Here is a 19,195-nt window from a genome sequence, read left to right as displayed (position 1 = left end):
GGATTGTGATTGCATTTTTGACAAAAATAAAGGTTTTTGTTACAAAATAAATGCGGTCAAATATCAACAAATCTATTGCACAATACTGTGCAATTGAAGATTTCTTCTTGAAAATTTGAAAAATTTTGAAAAAAAAAAAGAAATCCCTTAAAAAATTGTTTACAAATCCCCCCCCCCCCCCCCATTTATTGAAACCCCCTTTAAGGAATAACCCTTAAACACAATCCCATCCTTTCCTTTTAAGTATATAACCTTGTAGTACAATTACAGAGAGATCCATATACTTAAACCCAAGTTATTCTTTGGAAACTAGAAACATGCTTCTTTTTGGCCCTTTTTTTGGCCCCTTATTCCTACATATTTTGGACAATTAATCCAAAACTAAATCCCAGCCTCCCCTTTGTTATATGGAGCATTGTGGTACAATTTGAGAGAGATCCATACAATTACACACAAGTTATTGTCTTGAAACTAGAAAAATGCTTGTTTTTTGGCCCCTTTTTGGCCCTTAATTCCTAACTTTGAACCCATGACCCATTTAAATAAATCCAAACCTTCTACGTGGGGTTTTAAACATTGTGATACAATATCAGAGCAATTGAAATACTTATACACAAGTTATTATCCTTAAACTATAAAATGCTTGTTTTTTGGCCCCTTCTGGATCCTTAATTCCTAAACGGTTGGGACCATCATCCCCAAAATCGATCTAAACCTTCCTTTTGTGGTATTGAACCCTCTGAAAAAAAATCATAAAGATCTATACACTTAAACTAAAGTTATTGTCCGGAATATAAGTCTACTTTGATCAGTTTTAGTTGAAATATTAAGGGGCAAAAACTATTACAATTAGTGCATTTTATAGATATTTGGGAGCATTTTTTTCCAATTTCCCAATATTTGCCAGGCTAAATTTTTTTACTTGTCTTAGAACTGATATGCACCTTTAAAAAAATCCTAAAAGTTGAAAAAAATTAATATGATCTTGAGAGAAAACACCTACTGAGTACATGTACTACATGCAAGTTATATAATACATCTGTTGCACGAACCTCTCTGGCAACCTGCCAAAAGGTAAAAAAAATGTCAAAATGCATTTTTTCTTTTTTTTTATAATGTTCTTTGCAAAATATAACAAGATAATGCTATATTTAGGAGATATATCAATTATCCAGACCTTTGAAAAGTACCTAAATATGGTGATTTTTTTTGCATTTTTTTTTAATAATTCACAAATATGCAAATAAGGCTGTTAAATGAAAAATAGTGTGAATTTACAAAAAAATTTTTTTTTATCTTAACTCCTAAATACCCAAACATTTTGGAAATATATATAATGTTGCCCAGTTATAACTACCAATTTGGACGAAATTTGAGATTTTGCATGGTTTTATGGCAGACTGGCTCTTAAATACAAGAGTAAATCATATCATAGAAAAATACCAAACAACGTTAGTTAAGACACGATTGATAAAATCTAATGTACGGTTTATATTTCTGTTTCGTATCAGATATTTTGAAGCACCAGTGTTACTACTCATTTTGAAAAACAGTGAGACGCTTACTTGCTATTTCGAAATTGACCAAAAAGTTATAAAATAACGTAGCGAAATGACCGTATTTATAGATTAGACTTTTGTTTTTCATTTTTAATTGTTTTACACTTGTCGTTTTAGGGACCGCTATAGCTTGCTGTTCGATGAGGGTCAAAGCTCCGTGTTGAGGTCGTACTTTTGACCTCTTATTAAATTATACCATGTGACTTGAATGATGGAGAGTTGTTTCATTGACACACATACCACATCTTCTTATTTATATTAACTGGGAGCAGTTTACAACATTTTCATTTAGATAAAAAAAAATATATAAAAATTCAATAAATCAAATGGATTTGTACCATATTGTTACATTCAAAAGTCTTTAATTTTGATTGATAGTATACATTATACGTATTGCATTGCTTCAAAAATAATGTCCAGTGTCAAATATTACACATCGATGGCCACTTAGATTAGTTACTTTATAGAAATTCATTTCCTTGGATGAAAGTACACGCTAGTATTTTGTCCTTTAAAGTTAGTCTGTCTGTTTAATATTTCAGTTTAAGGAGAATTCTTCGTCATTTGCAAATAGACAAAAAAAAAAAAGTAAAAAAAAATTTGCTTACGATTGCATTCAGGCAGAGAGAAATATGTTTTATTTTATTTCAGATGATTTAGAACAGATATAAAAATATTCTTAATCTTTTACAATCTACAAATATAATTTGATAATGTTTTTTATACACACGGTATATAAAATGCTTGTAGTATTCCGTTACTGGTTGTACGCTCATATTTAAATACCTTTCTGTTTAATAAGAAAGTGAAAAAACAGTTATTGGAATTCACCTGAAAAAGAGTAAACGAATAGCGGCTATCTAAATTATTTTTCAAATATCGAATAAACACATAAATCGGCCACGCTTGCAATTTGTTTTTTACTGACAGGTGTCTGCTGGTATTCGATTGGACATCAGTATCAATGTAGGCGTAACAACCTATCATATTTATCCAATCAGCTGTCTTGTATAAGGTAAAATTTATTTGATGACATACGGTCCACATAGTTTAGTTTTTTTTAAGTTGATTGCAATAAAAATTATTCATACACTCTAAAACAAACAATATCCTGCCCAAAAATGACTACAAGACACTATATTATACTTTTAAAAATAACTATATTAAATTACAAATTAAGACAGCGTAAAAATAAAATAATAACATTAATACAATTACAGTACTATTTAACGGTAGAGCTCAGATTTAACGGGGACTATTATGCTATTAGAATGATAGTCCCAGCAAGTTAACAAATTGATCATCAAAAGGACGGTTGTGTTTATTTACTTGTGCACTCTATTGTGGGACCTCGTGTCATCATGAATGATACATTTTATTGTGTATTTAAATTGATTAAGGAATAACGCAAGATTGCAGAGAAGCCAATTAGAATAACGCATTATAATGAAACATATATCTAATGTTATTATAACATTGTACATTTCCTCCTAATGATACATCTAATAGTTGCCACTGGACATTGAAACAGCTAACTATAAATGCATCCGTCATATTCTTAGTTTTGTTATAATGTGAAAATCCAACAACATGATGATATAATAATTATTGCAGATTTCACTAGGGAAATACGTGGGAAATAATTGTAAACAAAACATTGATAAATGTAAATGAGCCACTGTTTCTCATGTTGAGATGGAATATGTTCGTTGTTTGATTTAACGAGTTTAACAATTAAAACCCCTGAAATATCGTCTCATGACAAGAACGAAAAATGGCGAAACAGAACTTCCAACAGCGGACAAGGATTTCTTATTATACAATATTCTTTCAATGGATGTTTTAAATGCAATGTAGAACGTATCAATTAAGACATTTCGTATCCATTTTGAAATATGAAGTTACATGCATGAAGAAGTTTGTCTGACGTATAAAAATTGAAATAAAGCATGACGGGAGTTAAGAGAAAAAAGGCAGTATGGCCATCTTGCGAAATAGAAAAGTCATGATGACTTAATGAAAAACAAGTCAGGATAAATTAATAACTAAGAAATGCAGGACAGAATAGAGTGTAAAATTAAAAAAAAAGCAGGACTACATTTACATTGAGATATCATTGAAGAGGGGCGTACATCCTCTACGCCCCCTCTGAATCTGCCACTGGATATCTAGTTTCGCTGAAAAAGAATGAATTTGCGCAACAACTTAATTACGCCAATTCTTATTTTACATGCTTTATTGTAAAAACTGCAGCATTCATTTGCGCCAATAAAACAACCATTTAATTGCGCAAATATTATAGACTTGTTTTCAGATGTTTGTTCTTAGTGCATTGATGAGGTCCTTTCCGGTATTGACAGGTACAAGCAAAGGGTCTCCTTAGTGCACTTAGAACAAAATAGTGCACTTAGGACCTGATGGGGTGATAGAACTGACACAAAAACATGACATAAAATGGAGACTTTCTTAAAGTACTTAATTTCAAATTTTATAATTATATCTTTAGTAATTATATTTAGTTATTTAACAGTTGAAGTCAGTATTCTAATGTAACATGTACGTGCAAATAAGTAAATCGTTTCGAGGTAAATATGACACAACTAATAAAATGGAAAATGGAAATGGGGAATGTGTAAAGTTCCATTTATTGGCGCAATTCATATTATAAAAAAGAAAGAAGAGATGGGCGCGATTCAAACCTTTACAATTTGACAAATTACAACTGACCGTTTTGACAAACCAGTAAATTCTTCGTCCGGGGATATGCAGCTGACATTAATCTTCCTTCAGTAACTTTACAATACCCAGCCGTGTCATTTCCGTATATTGTACATGTAGATAGCACGTGTGATACATGTATATACACCAGAAATACCCATTCAAGTGATTTTTATTTTTAGAAGAACTCCATATCGGGTAACATTAAATATACATACACATAAAATTACAATTGAAAAAAAAAAATGTTAATAATAAGTTCAAATGTTGTTTTTATTAAATGCACCTACAACATGTAAGTACGTATTTGTAAACTTATGTTGTTACTTTATTTCATATAAATTTTATTTTTCTCGTTGTGTTGCTTGTCCATTAATTGACGTTTACGCTATATTTTTTGTTCGGTATTTGTGAAAACCTTCTCATCTATCAATTTCACAAGAAATATAAAATAGTCGTAAGTCATGAACACTGAAGTTTAACTTGTTATCAATTTTTCGTATACGCTAAAAGATAGAATTAAATGAAACACTTTAAAGCTGTTTAAATCATGCAGTGAATTTTCAAAAATATAGTTTTGAAAAACCGGTTATTTTTGTTTAATACTTTTTCTGTCCCTTTTCTTGAAAATTAGGACGCGTGTCACTGGTAAATATAGAACTAGTCAACTATGAATAATCACAAACAACAAATTTTTGAATCTTTTATCATTTGTTCTGTTAAATCAAAGACATGACTAGAACATGTATTCTATTATCCGGGATAAATTATTCACAATAATAAAGACATAAGGGATGATTTAGAAATGGCATGTTGTGTATACACCTATCTATTGGTGAACACTTATATGTTGCCCACTAGCCGTCCTTGGTGTGGTCACGTTTCTCCAACATTTGGTAATTAGACTAAAACAGCACTAGGGATTATGGGGTCCTCTTAAGGACTGGATCTTGATATCTACCTGTAATTCACCTGTTCTTGACCAAAATATTGTTAAAAAGGTATATATTTTTTAAAGAAATAAATATTTTTTAATAGTCTCCCAAAATTGTAAAAGTCCATATAGTCTAACACAGTGATGTAATTTTTTATTTTATATGTGCATGGTATGATAGACAATGAGACAACTCTCTACAAGAGACCAAATGAAATAGAAGTTAACAATTATACATAAAAAAGAAGATGTGGTATGATTGCCAATGAGACAACTATTCGCAAGAGACCAAATGACACAGACATTAACAAATATAGATCACCGTACGGCCTTTAACAATGAGCAAAGTCATACCGCATAGTCAGCTTTAAAAGGACCCGAGAAAACAAATGTTTAACAATTCAAACGAGAAATATAACGGCCTATTTTATGTACAGTATAATGAACGAAAAACGAATATATTACACAGCAACGACAACCACCGAATTACAGGCTCCAACACTCCCCCTTATCTTGAGACATTGGTGCAACAGAACAATAAAAGAACTGTACAAAAACATACATAAACAAGCAACAAATAATCTAAGACTAAATTATCAATCACTACACATCCAGTATCCGTTACCATACGGCCGGAAGCAATTTTTTGCTTTTTTTCATAATTTTGTTCTCTATTTTTCATAATAATGTATTATAGATTACAATGTTGCGATCTTGAATAAAAATTAACATTTAATATTTTGAGAGCTATTAAGAATTTATATATCTTGAGTCATTAATCTTATATAAAAGTACAAAACGCAGCTTATAATCACCTATACAGTTTAATTCAAAATTCTTAGTCAACTTGTCCAAAGCTTAAGTAACAAATCGAAAATACTAGTAGTGCACAATATTCACCAAGCCAGTTCCCACAGTTCAACACTATATAGATCATGACGCGACGTGATGTACCCAATTTATATCAGCTCCGTTTTCGAGGAAAAAGTGAACAGATATACGACTGACTATTTCATCTGCCAAGACAGCATACCACGAAAACTGGCTTCGGCTCTAGTGATATACAGACAGAACGACTAGGTAGATATATGGTTCTTCGCACTAGAAGACAATCGCTTTTGGTGACTTTTTACATAAATAAAACTTTGCTGTTTTGCATCGGTTTAGATTTTAACATCTACATGTAACAGAAATACAAAAATATATCAAGTAATGGAATAAATTACTAAAATGAGGTACAGTCAGTGAACATGTTACTTTCAATAAAAAAATATCTTTTAAAAAAAATAATTTCGAGATTATTTCTTCATAATTTTTTATGAAATTTTCAGTTTGATTAGAATTTCCCTTGTTTATTTAAGGATTTTTTTGTTGAATAACCTTTTTAATTTTGTAAATCAAATACGGCGGATGAAAATAATTACGTAACCGTTTCTGGTTATACTCGACCAAAAATATATGGTTTGTTAATGTTTTGATATAAATATTTTTTAACAATATCCCCCTTTTTACAATATTTGAGTTAAGACCTGATATAGGTGAATTACAGGTAATTATCACGATGCCAGTCCTTATGAGGACCCCCTAATCCCTTATGTTGCTTTAGTCTAATTATCAAATGTTGGAGAAACGTGACTATGTGATTTTTGTTGTTTGGTTGCGAGTGTCTCGTTGTCGTTCAACCCACTATGATCTCCTACAGTTTCAATATATATTTTTCTTAAGACTTTGCTCAGAGGAAAGTAATAGAATAGGTTTGGATATACATTTTAAATCCCCAACATTTTATTTTAAACTATTAATTTTGAAGACGTGTGTTATCTAAACGAAGTCTAAATGGTCACCAAATCACCTGTTTATTGTCTGTTTGGGTTTATTATTTTAAGCATAAAGTTTATAAATCCATCTCTGAACACACATTATACATGTATAGCATTAAGTCAAAGTAAAAATTAAACTTATGAATGGCGGAAAAGAAATATCTGAAAAAGATAGATGGATGTTGGATGTGTACGGATTGATAGTTTAGTCTTAGTTACATGATTTTTTTATTAGTTGTTAGTGACTTTGAACTAGCTGTCAGATAACTGCGAATACTCTCAGATTTGTTCATTGTGTCTTTTGTGTCGGGATGTATAAGTACCGGGCCGCGTTCACTTGTATTTTTGTCCATCTGATGAGTTAAGCCTTTTTCATCTGATTTTTATAGTTCGTTCTTATGTTGTACTGTTATACCACTGTCCTAGGTTAGGTGGAGGGTGGGGATCCCGCTAACATGTTTAACCCCGCCACATAATTTATGTATGTGCCTGTCCCAAGTCAGGAGCCTGTAATTCAGTGGTTGTCATTTGTTTATGTGTTACATATTTGTTTTTCGTTCATTTTTTTTACATAAATAAGGCCGTTAGTTTTCTCGTTTGAATTGTTTTACATTGTCTTATCGGGGCCTCTTATAGCTCACTATGCGGTATGGGCTTTGCTCATTGTTGAAGGCCGTACGGTGACCTATAGTTGTTAATGTCTGTGTCATTTTGGTCTTTTGTGGATAGTTGTTTCATTGACAATCTTACCACATCTTCTTTTTTATACTATCAGTACACTATTCTATCAACATGTGTTTGGTGTCCATTTTACAATATATTGTTTAAGAATTTAGTGTTTTCTTATTCATTCTGACATCTGTGTCCATGGCTGTTAACAAGAAATTGCGAAGACGTTATGCTTATCTGTTCACCTTTAAAAATGATTTTTCAACAGAATATTATATCTATAAAATTGTTTAATTATTTGTTTTTCTTTGCGAAAACAAAATGGCCCTCAAGCTAAATGTCATCGTCATCGGCATGTATAATAGAAGACGATAAACACTTTAGAATATACACCACCTGCTGGATCTTTTTACCTGAGCACATATCTCGTTACGTAACAAGTATGAATGTAAAATTCTCGATATGGTACATGTATATTCAGCCGAATATACACGGTATCTCTGCATTTAACCATTTTATTTTTAAAACTTCTTTAAAATAAGTTGACTTTGAGCATATATTAGGTGAATATTAGATTAAATTTGGGAAGTCGTGTATATCCCATTTGTCAAGTGAGAAATAAAAAAAATATCAGCTGGGTTTAAGAGTTGCAAATATTAACAAATTAAATTTATTTTTTATTTGTGTTCCTCAATAGTGTTTGCTGAATATATGTTTTCTCGAATGCCGAAAAGTGAAGAGTTTTTAATACGTGTAAATCCCGAATTCACACAAACGACGTTTATAAATGGTCTGTTCAAGAGTTAAGTTACACTTTTCAAAATATTTCAGACACGTAAATAATATAGGTTATTAGTGCTAGCTTCACAAAGAAAATATCCACTGACATGCATAATATTTAATGTCATGGGCCACGCATGGACTGGACTGTCTTTTTTATAGGGATGCCCATGTGGCACATCAAAGATAATAAGATTGATTTAACCATTGTACTTTAGAATTGCAACAAATCTTAAATTCTGAAAATCACTTGAACATTAACCTGTTATCTTGTCGACTTTACAGCTTATTTCCTAATGCTTGTAGAGTAAAATTTTGATAGGCTTGCTTGCTCTGTTGGTATAAACATGAATTCAAGCTTTGTAAATAACATTGACATCTTCAAACAATGTAGAGGCACATTTTAATCTGTACATATTATATTTAAATTTGATTGGATATTATCCCAATTACAATTGTAAAATATACAAACTAAGCAATCAAGCTAACAAAAGTCTCGCTTTACATGCATTGGGAAATTAGCTGTAAAACTAACATACAGATAGCCGTTATATCCTGAGAAGAGATCACGATGAAATTTGAAAGTTAAACAAATCTTATAGTTTTCACGGGAACGAATATTTTGTTTAAACGTTGTAGTGATCAGCTCATCAATGACGTAATTTAAAAAATAAGACGACAAGGTCGAAAATAGTCATAGACGTCTTATAGCAAATAAACTCATCAAAGATACCAGGACTAAATTTTGTATATACGCCAGACGCGCGTTTCGTCTACAAAAGACTCATCAATGACGCTCAAATCCAAAAAAGTTAAAAAGCCCAAATAAAGTACGAAGTTGAAGAGCATTGAGGACCAAAATTTCGAAAGGTTTTGCCAAATACAGCTAAGGTAATCTATGCCTGAGGTAGAAAAGCAATTATAGGCAACAATACGGCCTTCGATAACGAGAAAAACATTGCCATATAGTCGACCGATCATTAAAAGGCCCCGACATAAAAATGTGATTTTTATTAAACAGAGTGAATTCATATAAGCTTACAGAAAAACCAAAAAGTCAGTTATAAATAAAAATACGGATAAACAATTCTTTTTTTTTTCCAGCTATCTTATGATCAAAAACAAGCTTCTGTCCTAGTTTAGTAGAAATCCAGGATAGTTTAAGAAAGTTATTATAGTTTCAAACACTTTAACCACAAAGTGAATATTTGTGGTTTGTGGATCGCTATGTCTCGCTTTTGCAACAAAAGTAGCAGGCTCAACAAAAATGTAATAAACTGTTATACTTTGCGAAACATGTGTATCTTCTATGTCAGTATGTGTTGGTAAACAAACTCTATACATTTTTTACTATTTTAAAATATCTTTATAAAATATTACTAGAAAACTTAAAAAAGTGATCTCACGGAACAAGCAAACGAAATTAAAAGAAACAAAAATAAGTAGAAAATACACTTTTACATAGAAGTAAAAACTATAGCAGACAGAAAAGCAAAATAGATACGGCAGTAATAACTATACCATAAAAAATAAGAACAACATAAAATAACATAATATATACATTTTTAATAAGTATACTAGTCTGTTCAAAACGGGTCATGGTTGAACGAAAATGAATTTCTATAGATTACAATCAACTGAGTGTGGCGCGTGTCGATAGAACATTAAATAACTTTCTAATTACTTAAGATATGATTATAAAACTTGAAATTATTTATTTCTAAAACGTTAACTTAGTTATGCAATGTCCTTTGTGTCAATTTTATCATTCCATCAGGTCCTTAGTGCAATTTTTTGTTCTTTGCACTAAAGGGGTCTTTTGCGGTATTTCTACGGACCCCCAAAAAAAGATTTAAAGGACAAAACGTTATTATATGGATTGGTTTTTTTTTTTCGGAAAATGTTTCTTTTGGCAAATATTTGAAAAAAAATCTCAACTTTTACATATTCAATACATTTTAGGTAAACACCTAGAGTTACAAATATACGACCATACATTTTTGATAGAAAAAAATGCATTTTCAATATCGTTTATCTTTTTAATAACTATACTAAATTTGCGGTTTTGTGACATGAGCATGTAGTTTAAACAATGTCGTCAATAGTGTTAGAAAGAAGATATCAAAAATGATTTAGAACCTTATACTACACATACGGAGGTACATGTATGATACCATGACAGGTGCACGTATGATATAACTGTGAAATAGCCATTGTAATTGCCACGTTATTTTATGGATCGTTGATTTTATTACCTTTGGATTATTGGCACGTGCCATCGAACTTAATCTTTATAGACCGAATATTACGCATACATGAGGATAACGAAATTAACGATATAAATTATCTGACATTAGTAGAAATCCAGGATAGTTTAAGAAAGTTATTATAGTTTCAAACACTTTAACCACAAAGTGAATATTTGTGGTTTGTGGATCGCTATGTCTCGCTTTTGCAACAAAAGTAGCAGGCTCAACAAAAATGTAATAAACTGTTATACTTTGCGAAACATGTGTATCTTCTATGTCAGTATGTGTTGGTAAACAAACTCTATACATTTTTTACTATTTTAAAATATCTTTATAAAATATTACTAGAAAACTTAAAAAAGTGATCTCACGGAACAAGCAAACGAAATTAAAAGAAACAAAAATAAGTAGAAAATACACTTTTACATAGAAGTAAAAACTATAGCAGACAGAAAAGCAAAATAGATACGGCAGTAATAACTATACCATAAAAAATAAGAACAACATAAAATAACATAATATATACATTTTTAATAAGTATACTAGTCTATTCAAAACGGGTCATGGTTGAACGAAAATGAATTTCTATAGATTACAATCAACTGAGTGTGGCGCGTGTCGATAGAACATTAAATAACTTTCTAATTACTTAAGATATGATTATAAAACTTGAAATTATTTATTTCTAAAACGTTAACTTAGTTATGCAATGTCCTTTGTGTCAATTTTATCATTCCATCAGGTCCTTAGTGCAATTTTTTGTTCTTTGCACTAAAGGGGTCTTTTGCGGTATTTCTACGGACCCCCAAAAAAAGATTTAAAGGACAAAACGTTATTATATGGATTGGTTTTTTTTTTTCGGAAAATGTTTCTTTTGGCAAATATTTGAAAAAAAAATCTCAACTTTTACATATTCAATACATTTTAGGTAAACACCTAGAGTTACAAATATACGACCATACATTTTTAATAGAAAAAAATGCATTTTCAATATCGTTTATCTTTTTAATAACTATACTAAATTTGCGGTTTTGTGACATGAGCATGTAGTTTAAACAATGTCGTCAATAGTGTTAGAAAGAAGATATCAAAAATGATTTAGAACCTTATACTACACATACGGAGGTACATGTATGATACCATGACAGGTGCACGTATGATATAACTGTGAAATAGCCATTGTAATTGCCACGTTATTTTATGGATCGTTGATTTTATTACCTTTGGATTATTGGCACGTGCCATCGAACTTAATCTTTATAGACCGAATATTACGCATACATGAGGATAACGAAATTAACGATATAAATTATCTGACATTAGTAGAAATCCAGGATAGTTTAAGAAAGTTATTATAGTTTCAAACACTTTAACCACAAAGTGAATATTTGTGGTTTGTGGATCGCTATGTCTCGCTTTTGCAACAAAAGTAGCAGGCTCAACAAAAATGTAATAAACTGTTATACTTTGCGAAACATGTGTATCTTCTATGTCAGTATGTGTTGGTAAACAAACTCTATACATTTTTTACTATTTTAAAATATCTTTATAAAATATTACTAGAAAACTTAAAAAAGTGATCTCACGGAACAAGCAAACGAAATTAAAAGAAACAAAAATAAGTAGAAAATACACTTTTACATAGAAGTAAAAACTATAGCAGACAGAAAAGCAAAATAGATACGGCAGTAATAACTATACCATAAAAAATAAGAACAACATAAAATAACATAATATATACATTTTTAATAAGTATACTAGTCTATTCAAAACGGGTCATGGTTGAACGAAAATGAATTTCTATAGATTACAATCAACTGAGTGTGGCGCGTGTCGATAGAACATTAAATAACTTTCTAATTACTTAAGATATGATTATAAAACTTGAAATTATTTATTTCTAAAACGTTAACTTAGTTATGCAATGTCCTTTGTGTCAATTTTATCATTCCATCAGGTCCTTAGTGCAATTTTTTGTTCTTTGCACTAAAGGGGTCTTTTGCGGTATTTCTACGGACCCCCAAAAAAAGATTTAAAGGACAAAACGTTATTATATGGATTGGTTTTTTTTTTTCGGAAAATGTTTCTTTTGGCAAATATTTGAAAAAAAAATCTCAACTTTTACATATTCAATACATTTTAGGTAAACACCTAGAGTTACAAATATACGACCATACATTTTTGATAGAAAAAAATGCATTTTCAATATCGTTTATCTTTTTAATAACTATACTAAATTTGCGGTTTTGTGACATGAGCATGTAGTTTAAACAATGTCGTCAATAGTGTTAGAAAGAAGATATCAAAAATGATTTAGAACCTTATACTACACATACGGAGGTACATGTATGATACCATGACAGGTGCACGTATGATATAACTGTGAAATAGCCATTGTAATTGCCACGTTATTTTATGGATCGTTGATTTTATTACCTTTGGATTATTGGCACGTGCCATCGAACTTAATCTTTATAGACCGAATATTACGCATACATACGTTACTTTTACAGTTTAGAAGAAGAAGATGAAGAAGAATTATTTATAATAGTGCAATCTGAAAAAACAAATAAATACATATTTTATATCAAATAAGTTTTTTATTCAAATGAAAGAAAGGATAGGCGCATTTACAAAAAGATGTACTAAGACATATACTCGATGCTGAACTTAAAATTAGGTTATATTGTTTTAATCTATGAGGATCTGGAGGGGGGTCCTTCATTTCTGTATTCTTTAATGTTTAGTAGGCAGGGTTTTTTCTTTATACTTTTTGTCTATTATTATCAATTCGTTATATTCAAGCACCTTATTATTCTCCATTCTTTATATTTTTTTCCATTTTCTCTATTATTCATATTTATAGCCGATCATTCTCTTTTCTGTAAAACCTATCGACATCCTTCTCTTTCCGATGGTATGTTATTTATAGTTTTAACACTCTCACTTCACGGCCTTAGAGCTGTTTCAGAAGCTTAGTTCAAACGGAGACATGGTTCCCTGATGCGGCCTGATGAGGATAACGAAATTAACGATATAAATTATCTGACATATAAAATACTTGTATTTTGCGTTGATCGTTCCAGATGAAGTATAATCCAGAAACATGATTTGGACGTATGAAATTTATAAGATGTTGTTGTCACTCTTTTGTTAGTGTTACGTCCAAAATTTGCAATTACTTTTTTCAAAGAATAAGTAGATAAATACATAAATTAACACCAGAAAATAAAAAAATAAAAAAATAAAATCAGAAACAGTTATTGGCGAATAATTTATTTCTACAACAAAACAAGCTAACAAAACTGTATAATATATAATTTATTCTCTTACACCTTAAACAAAGACCAACGAATGATTTTATGTTTAATAATTCAAAATAATATACATTTTTTATTCTAGCATTTATAATACAATGTATCATCCACATAAAGGGGCGTAACTCCTAATATCATTCTAACACACTAAACGGATCTTAACCCGATCTGAAAGTTTTGAAAGATACTTTTTATGATTGGTCTTAATTTGTCCAAAACAGTCTTAACAGACTTGATTGAACGCTAGAGCCTTCCATCTTGATTAACTTGACATGACTGAACAGACTTGACATAACATATCTGAACAGTGTCTTAAAATCTGAAAAGTCTCAACGTATTTCTCTAGCGGTAAATTAAGTCAATCAAGACTTGATCAGACCAAAATTACCGTTTCAGACTTTAATCTGGCTACTAGTGGAATCTACGACGCATATACCCAACCAAAGAAAAATGTTTGCATGGGAGATGTGTATCAACTCTCTTATAAGAACTAAACGCAAACCTTGTACCGATTCCGATCGATTTCCATAACTGTTCTACAGAAGAAAAATAACTGGATAATACTGGTCACGGAAGACCGCGAAGAAGGTTTTATTCACGATAGTCCATCACTATAACGGGGAAAAAACCGAGACTCATTTGTTAACATGATATGCTGCCAGGTGTATTACCTCTAGCGTCACGATCGTCTTGCACATACTCTTTTCACCCAATGGCACTGTTGAAGGGCGGTACTGTCAGGTTACGTCTTCGACGCAATCCATACTCTCTGAGTCTTTGACAAACTGCCTGGCCCGAAAGTCTATTGTTTTGAAGAATAGGTATTCCACGGACCGTATTTTCGACATGTAATGTTCTGTTACACATGTATAAAATGCATAATGCGATATCTTGACGTTGAGACGTCTAATAGGGTCTGCCGCTACTTGGTGTATCATTCATTGAGTCAATTGTCAAATGTGTATTATGATTTTTAGGAAAAACAATAATGTCAAGCAATGAACTTTAAATGAATGCAAACGATATCGAAATAGAAATTAAAAATAAATATTTATTACTAATATAATATTATTCATGCATCTTCTGCATTGTTTTCAATACGTTTTAATTATTTCTTCACTTTTATAATTTAGCTCCAATCAAGCTTTAATTACTTATGATTGAAGATACTACTATTTGAAAATATAAATGCACTGTATTTGTGAAATACTTTCAATAGAATATCATATTATATTTTTTTTCAATACCGTTGACTTCCTTTGCATCGACACACACTTGCACATCGATATCCATATGTCGGACTTGGACAAGGATAATATTTTCCTTTTTGCTGAGAAATAAAGCCGGTACTACATGCTGCAATGGAAAAAAAAAATAGTATATACATTTTTACAAAAATGGCAGCATTTTCTATAGTGCACAGTATATGCTAAAGAAGACATTGCTTTAATATCTCTGTATTAATTGAACGAAAATTCGAACATAGAGAGAAATTAAGTACACATTAACAGTACTGCAACCATTGACCATACTGGATAAATATAATGAAATACATACTATGTGCACTACACTTCCAAAAAATCTTATAAAGAAAAAGTTTTCGTATATGATAAAATGGTCTTTGGAAAAATCTCATAGTGATTTTATTTACTGTAACTTTTCTGTAACAAAAAAATGAAAGTATGCAAGATACACTTACCGGAATTGTGAGGATATGATTGAAGCTTTAAATTTTCTGCTAGATAACATTTATGTACGTTTCGGCGATAAAGTGTATCGTCAGGTAGTAGGTATTCCTATGGGTACTAACTGTGCCCCTTTAATAGCAGATTTATTCCTATATTGCTATGCATCTAAGTGTATGACCTAACTCAGTAAAGACCCATCATTGTAACATTTGGTTCAATCAACAATACCTACCGCATCACTGGTAAATCATTACATGTATGTCAGGGATTTCGAAACCATGAACTACTTAAAACTTTTACTTAATTCTTTCATAGATACTACAACGATTTGATTAGTAAAGGAGTAGGTCCAATAAGGGCCGATTTTGGCCTCAAATGAGTAAGTTCGGTAAGGGCTATATTTGGCCCCGATTATAAAATTGAATTGTACAAGATAAAATATGTTTTAAGTTGTCTTAAAACATATGAGAAAGTTAAATAGAACTATTTGTGTCAAAGTTTTATTCTGTAGCGTTGATTTCTACGTCCAAAGTAGGTCAAAAAAAGAGATTTTGACGAAATTCGACAACATTGGCCAGATTTCAACCAAATTAAGGACCAGGACACATTGAGCGCAGGCGTCGACGAAAAAAAATATTCAAGTTAAACATGCAACATGTCATTACAAACATTGTGTTCAAAGATCTGTTTTGTCGACGTATGCGCTCTATGTTTTCTGTCCCATAATCATTGCAAAATTTACCAATTTTCATTGACTTTTCATGGAAATAAAAACTAGTACCGTTTGTGACGTCATCTGTAGAACGCAATAACGTAAATTTTCAACAAATAGGCTCATTTCCTATCTAGTCAATGTATTTGCTATGATTCATTGTGATATTGGTCAATAAATCGTAATTTGAAATTCAAGAAAAAATAGAGAGCCATTTTAGGGCCTTATCGAACCTACCCCTTTCAAGTTTATCTGACGAAATATTTTGGACACTTTTTAAACACTGAAGTGTCTATTTTAGTTTGATCAATTAGTGAATGTGAAAGATTGTATCTGATTTAGTCATTAAAATAGCTCTTATTCAAGCTTAGATATGAAAAAATCTATCAAATATGCAAAAAAAGTGTCACTTTTTAGATTGTTTTTGTCAAAAATAAAACTGGCCGCATCCGTGTTCATCCTAAACCTAAACCTATATATATATATATATATATATATCATGTATTATCATCCAATACAACTTTCATTTCAATATTAGGGATGAACACAAACATGACAAATGCGGTCACTTTCATTGCAGACGAAAACTGTATAAAATCAAACTAAAGTGCTAAAATTGTGAAGATTTCAGTAATTTAGCATGACTTTATGATACTAGTACTCGATATATGTGCATTGTATTGTAAAAAACAGCCCATATTTATGTAGCAGAAACAATCTACTTTCCAATAAATAAATAAAAAATTACATTTTAACAATTTTGTAAAAGGACTAGATTTTGGGGCCAAAAAGGGGTGTTACTGGACCAACTCCTGTGGCTGTACCTGTAGAAAACTTATTTAAAAAGTTATTTCACATCCTAAATTTTACGATACTATATTGTACTTAAAGCGCGGAAATGACTATGTGATCCGTGCAAAAGAGGTCGAACCTTTAAACAAACTTATAAGGAAGGGTTATCGTAACAATATTGTAACTAGATCTCTGAATATAGTTTACATTAATTGGCACTAATATCGATTTGTCATTATCAAATTAAAACAAAGCTAAATTGTATTTTCTTTTCAAGCGGGATGTATAGACACACACACACACGTTAATTGTAATCTCTAAAGAATTCACTCCTCACTATCCTACTACCTTTTTACATTTATATAAAAATAAATATACATTTATCTTTGGCATTGCACAAGTCATGTCTTCTCTGACTGTTCATGACGCTAAAATACTAACGCTTGTGGAAATATTATAGTTGATTTTTTAGTCTCTGATGCACGATTTTTATGATTAATTCTTTTGGCTTTTAATTTGTTGTCAGTAACTGCGAGTACTCCCAACTCGTACTTTCTTGTTAATTGCACATGTTGATACTATTTGGAATGCTTTTTTGTTATGTTTTTATTAAATAAATCTTGTCTATATAACAGCTTTGATTATTTGGAATATCTACTAACTTTCACTTTTTCGTACTATGAACATCAAAATTATTGCATTTCTCCTGTACACGTCAGGAAGTTTTATCTAGCTCTAAATATGGTTTTATTGTAGATATCCATCCCATATGTACCAACTATTAGATTATGTTTATTTATATTACAGAACTTTCTTGGTATTCCTAATAGGAAGATTTAGTATACTTAACGACAAAATTATTTTTATTTACCTGTGTAGAATATGAAACCGTTTTTTTTTTAACAAAAGTGACGATTTTCTATAAATTGTGAAATATTTCACAGTGGTACATGTATCTTATCATAGCTTTGTTTAAACTTGTTTATTTACTTTTGATCTGAAATATTTATTTCTTATAACTTTATCAACAATGTATTTGCATGCAGGTATCGCAGATCAAGTTTATTCGTTCATAGTGTGTTAATTTACGTTTTTTGATTGAGTTAATCCTTCCGATTGATATCTTATCGTGTATTTTTCTAGGTTGTGATGTTATACTATTGTCTCAGAAAAACGGAGAATGGTTGGTACCATTAAAACGTTTAATCCCGCTGCAAATGCACCTGTCCTAAGTCAGGAATCTGATGTACAGTAGCTGTCTGTGTTACCTTATTTAATTTATACCTGTTGTTATATCGATTAGACCATTGGTTTACCGGTTTAAATGGTTTTAAAATAGTAATTTTGGGGCCCTTTATAGGTCGTTGTTCGGTGTGAGCCAAGACTCCGTGTTGCAGGCCGTACCTTACATGACCTATAATGGTTTACTTGTATGAATTGTTATTTGCATGGAGAGTTGTCTCATTAGCACTCATACCACATTTTCCTATATCTAATAAAAAAATAGACCAATTTCATCCATAAAAAATCTGAAGTAGTGTGCGGTATGACGTTTAAACGAAGTTATGTGCATTTCCTTAGTTTGTCTTTGAGAAATTAATGTTTCGAAGAAAACCCAAATTTTAAGGAAAACTCTCGAATTTATAGACCGTTATCGGTACATGTCTTTTGCAATTTCACGCATGCTAAATCGACGTTATGTTCGCCCTTCTTTTTAATGTAGGGGGTCTGTGGTTAATTGACGAAATGATGTGTTAACTTGCTTCTAATATCACAGAGAGCCATATCTAGAATTTGTACACATGTCTAAGGCATTACTGAATGTTTAATAACACAGACATTTGCAAAGTTCTGTTTTTTCAAATCGTTGAAAATGGTCGCATTTCCGGTATTTGAAACTAATTACGAATTAAGACTCGGAAAAAAACATGATTTTCTAGATTTTTCTCAAAATAAT

At 31.0% G+C, this 19,195-nt stretch overlaps 1 protein-coding gene across 1 annotated transcript in view; it reads right to left on the bottom strand.

The window, feature by feature from the left end:
* LOC139484225 (uncharacterized) overlaps positions 1-19,195 on the bottom strand; it is a 45,837-nt gene that overhangs the window by 10,127 nt on the left and 16,515 nt on the right. The window contains exon 2 of the mRNA XM_071267959.1: positions 15,294-15,402. Within this exon, the coding sequence (XP_071124060.1) occupies positions 15,294-15,402 (109 nt within the window). The remainder of the gene's footprint in view (positions 1-15,293; positions 15,403-19,195) is intronic.

This window comes from Mytilus edulis, chromosome 8, assembly GCF_963676685.1.
Source record: "Mytilus edulis chromosome 8, xbMytEdul2.2, whole genome shotgun sequence".
Lineage (NCBI taxonomy): Eukaryota > Metazoa > Mollusca > Bivalvia > Mytilida > Mytilidae > Mytilus > Mytilus edulis.
The sequence above is the reverse complement of the archived record's forward strand: the minus strand, read 5'-3'. Positions and strand labels throughout refer to the sequence as shown.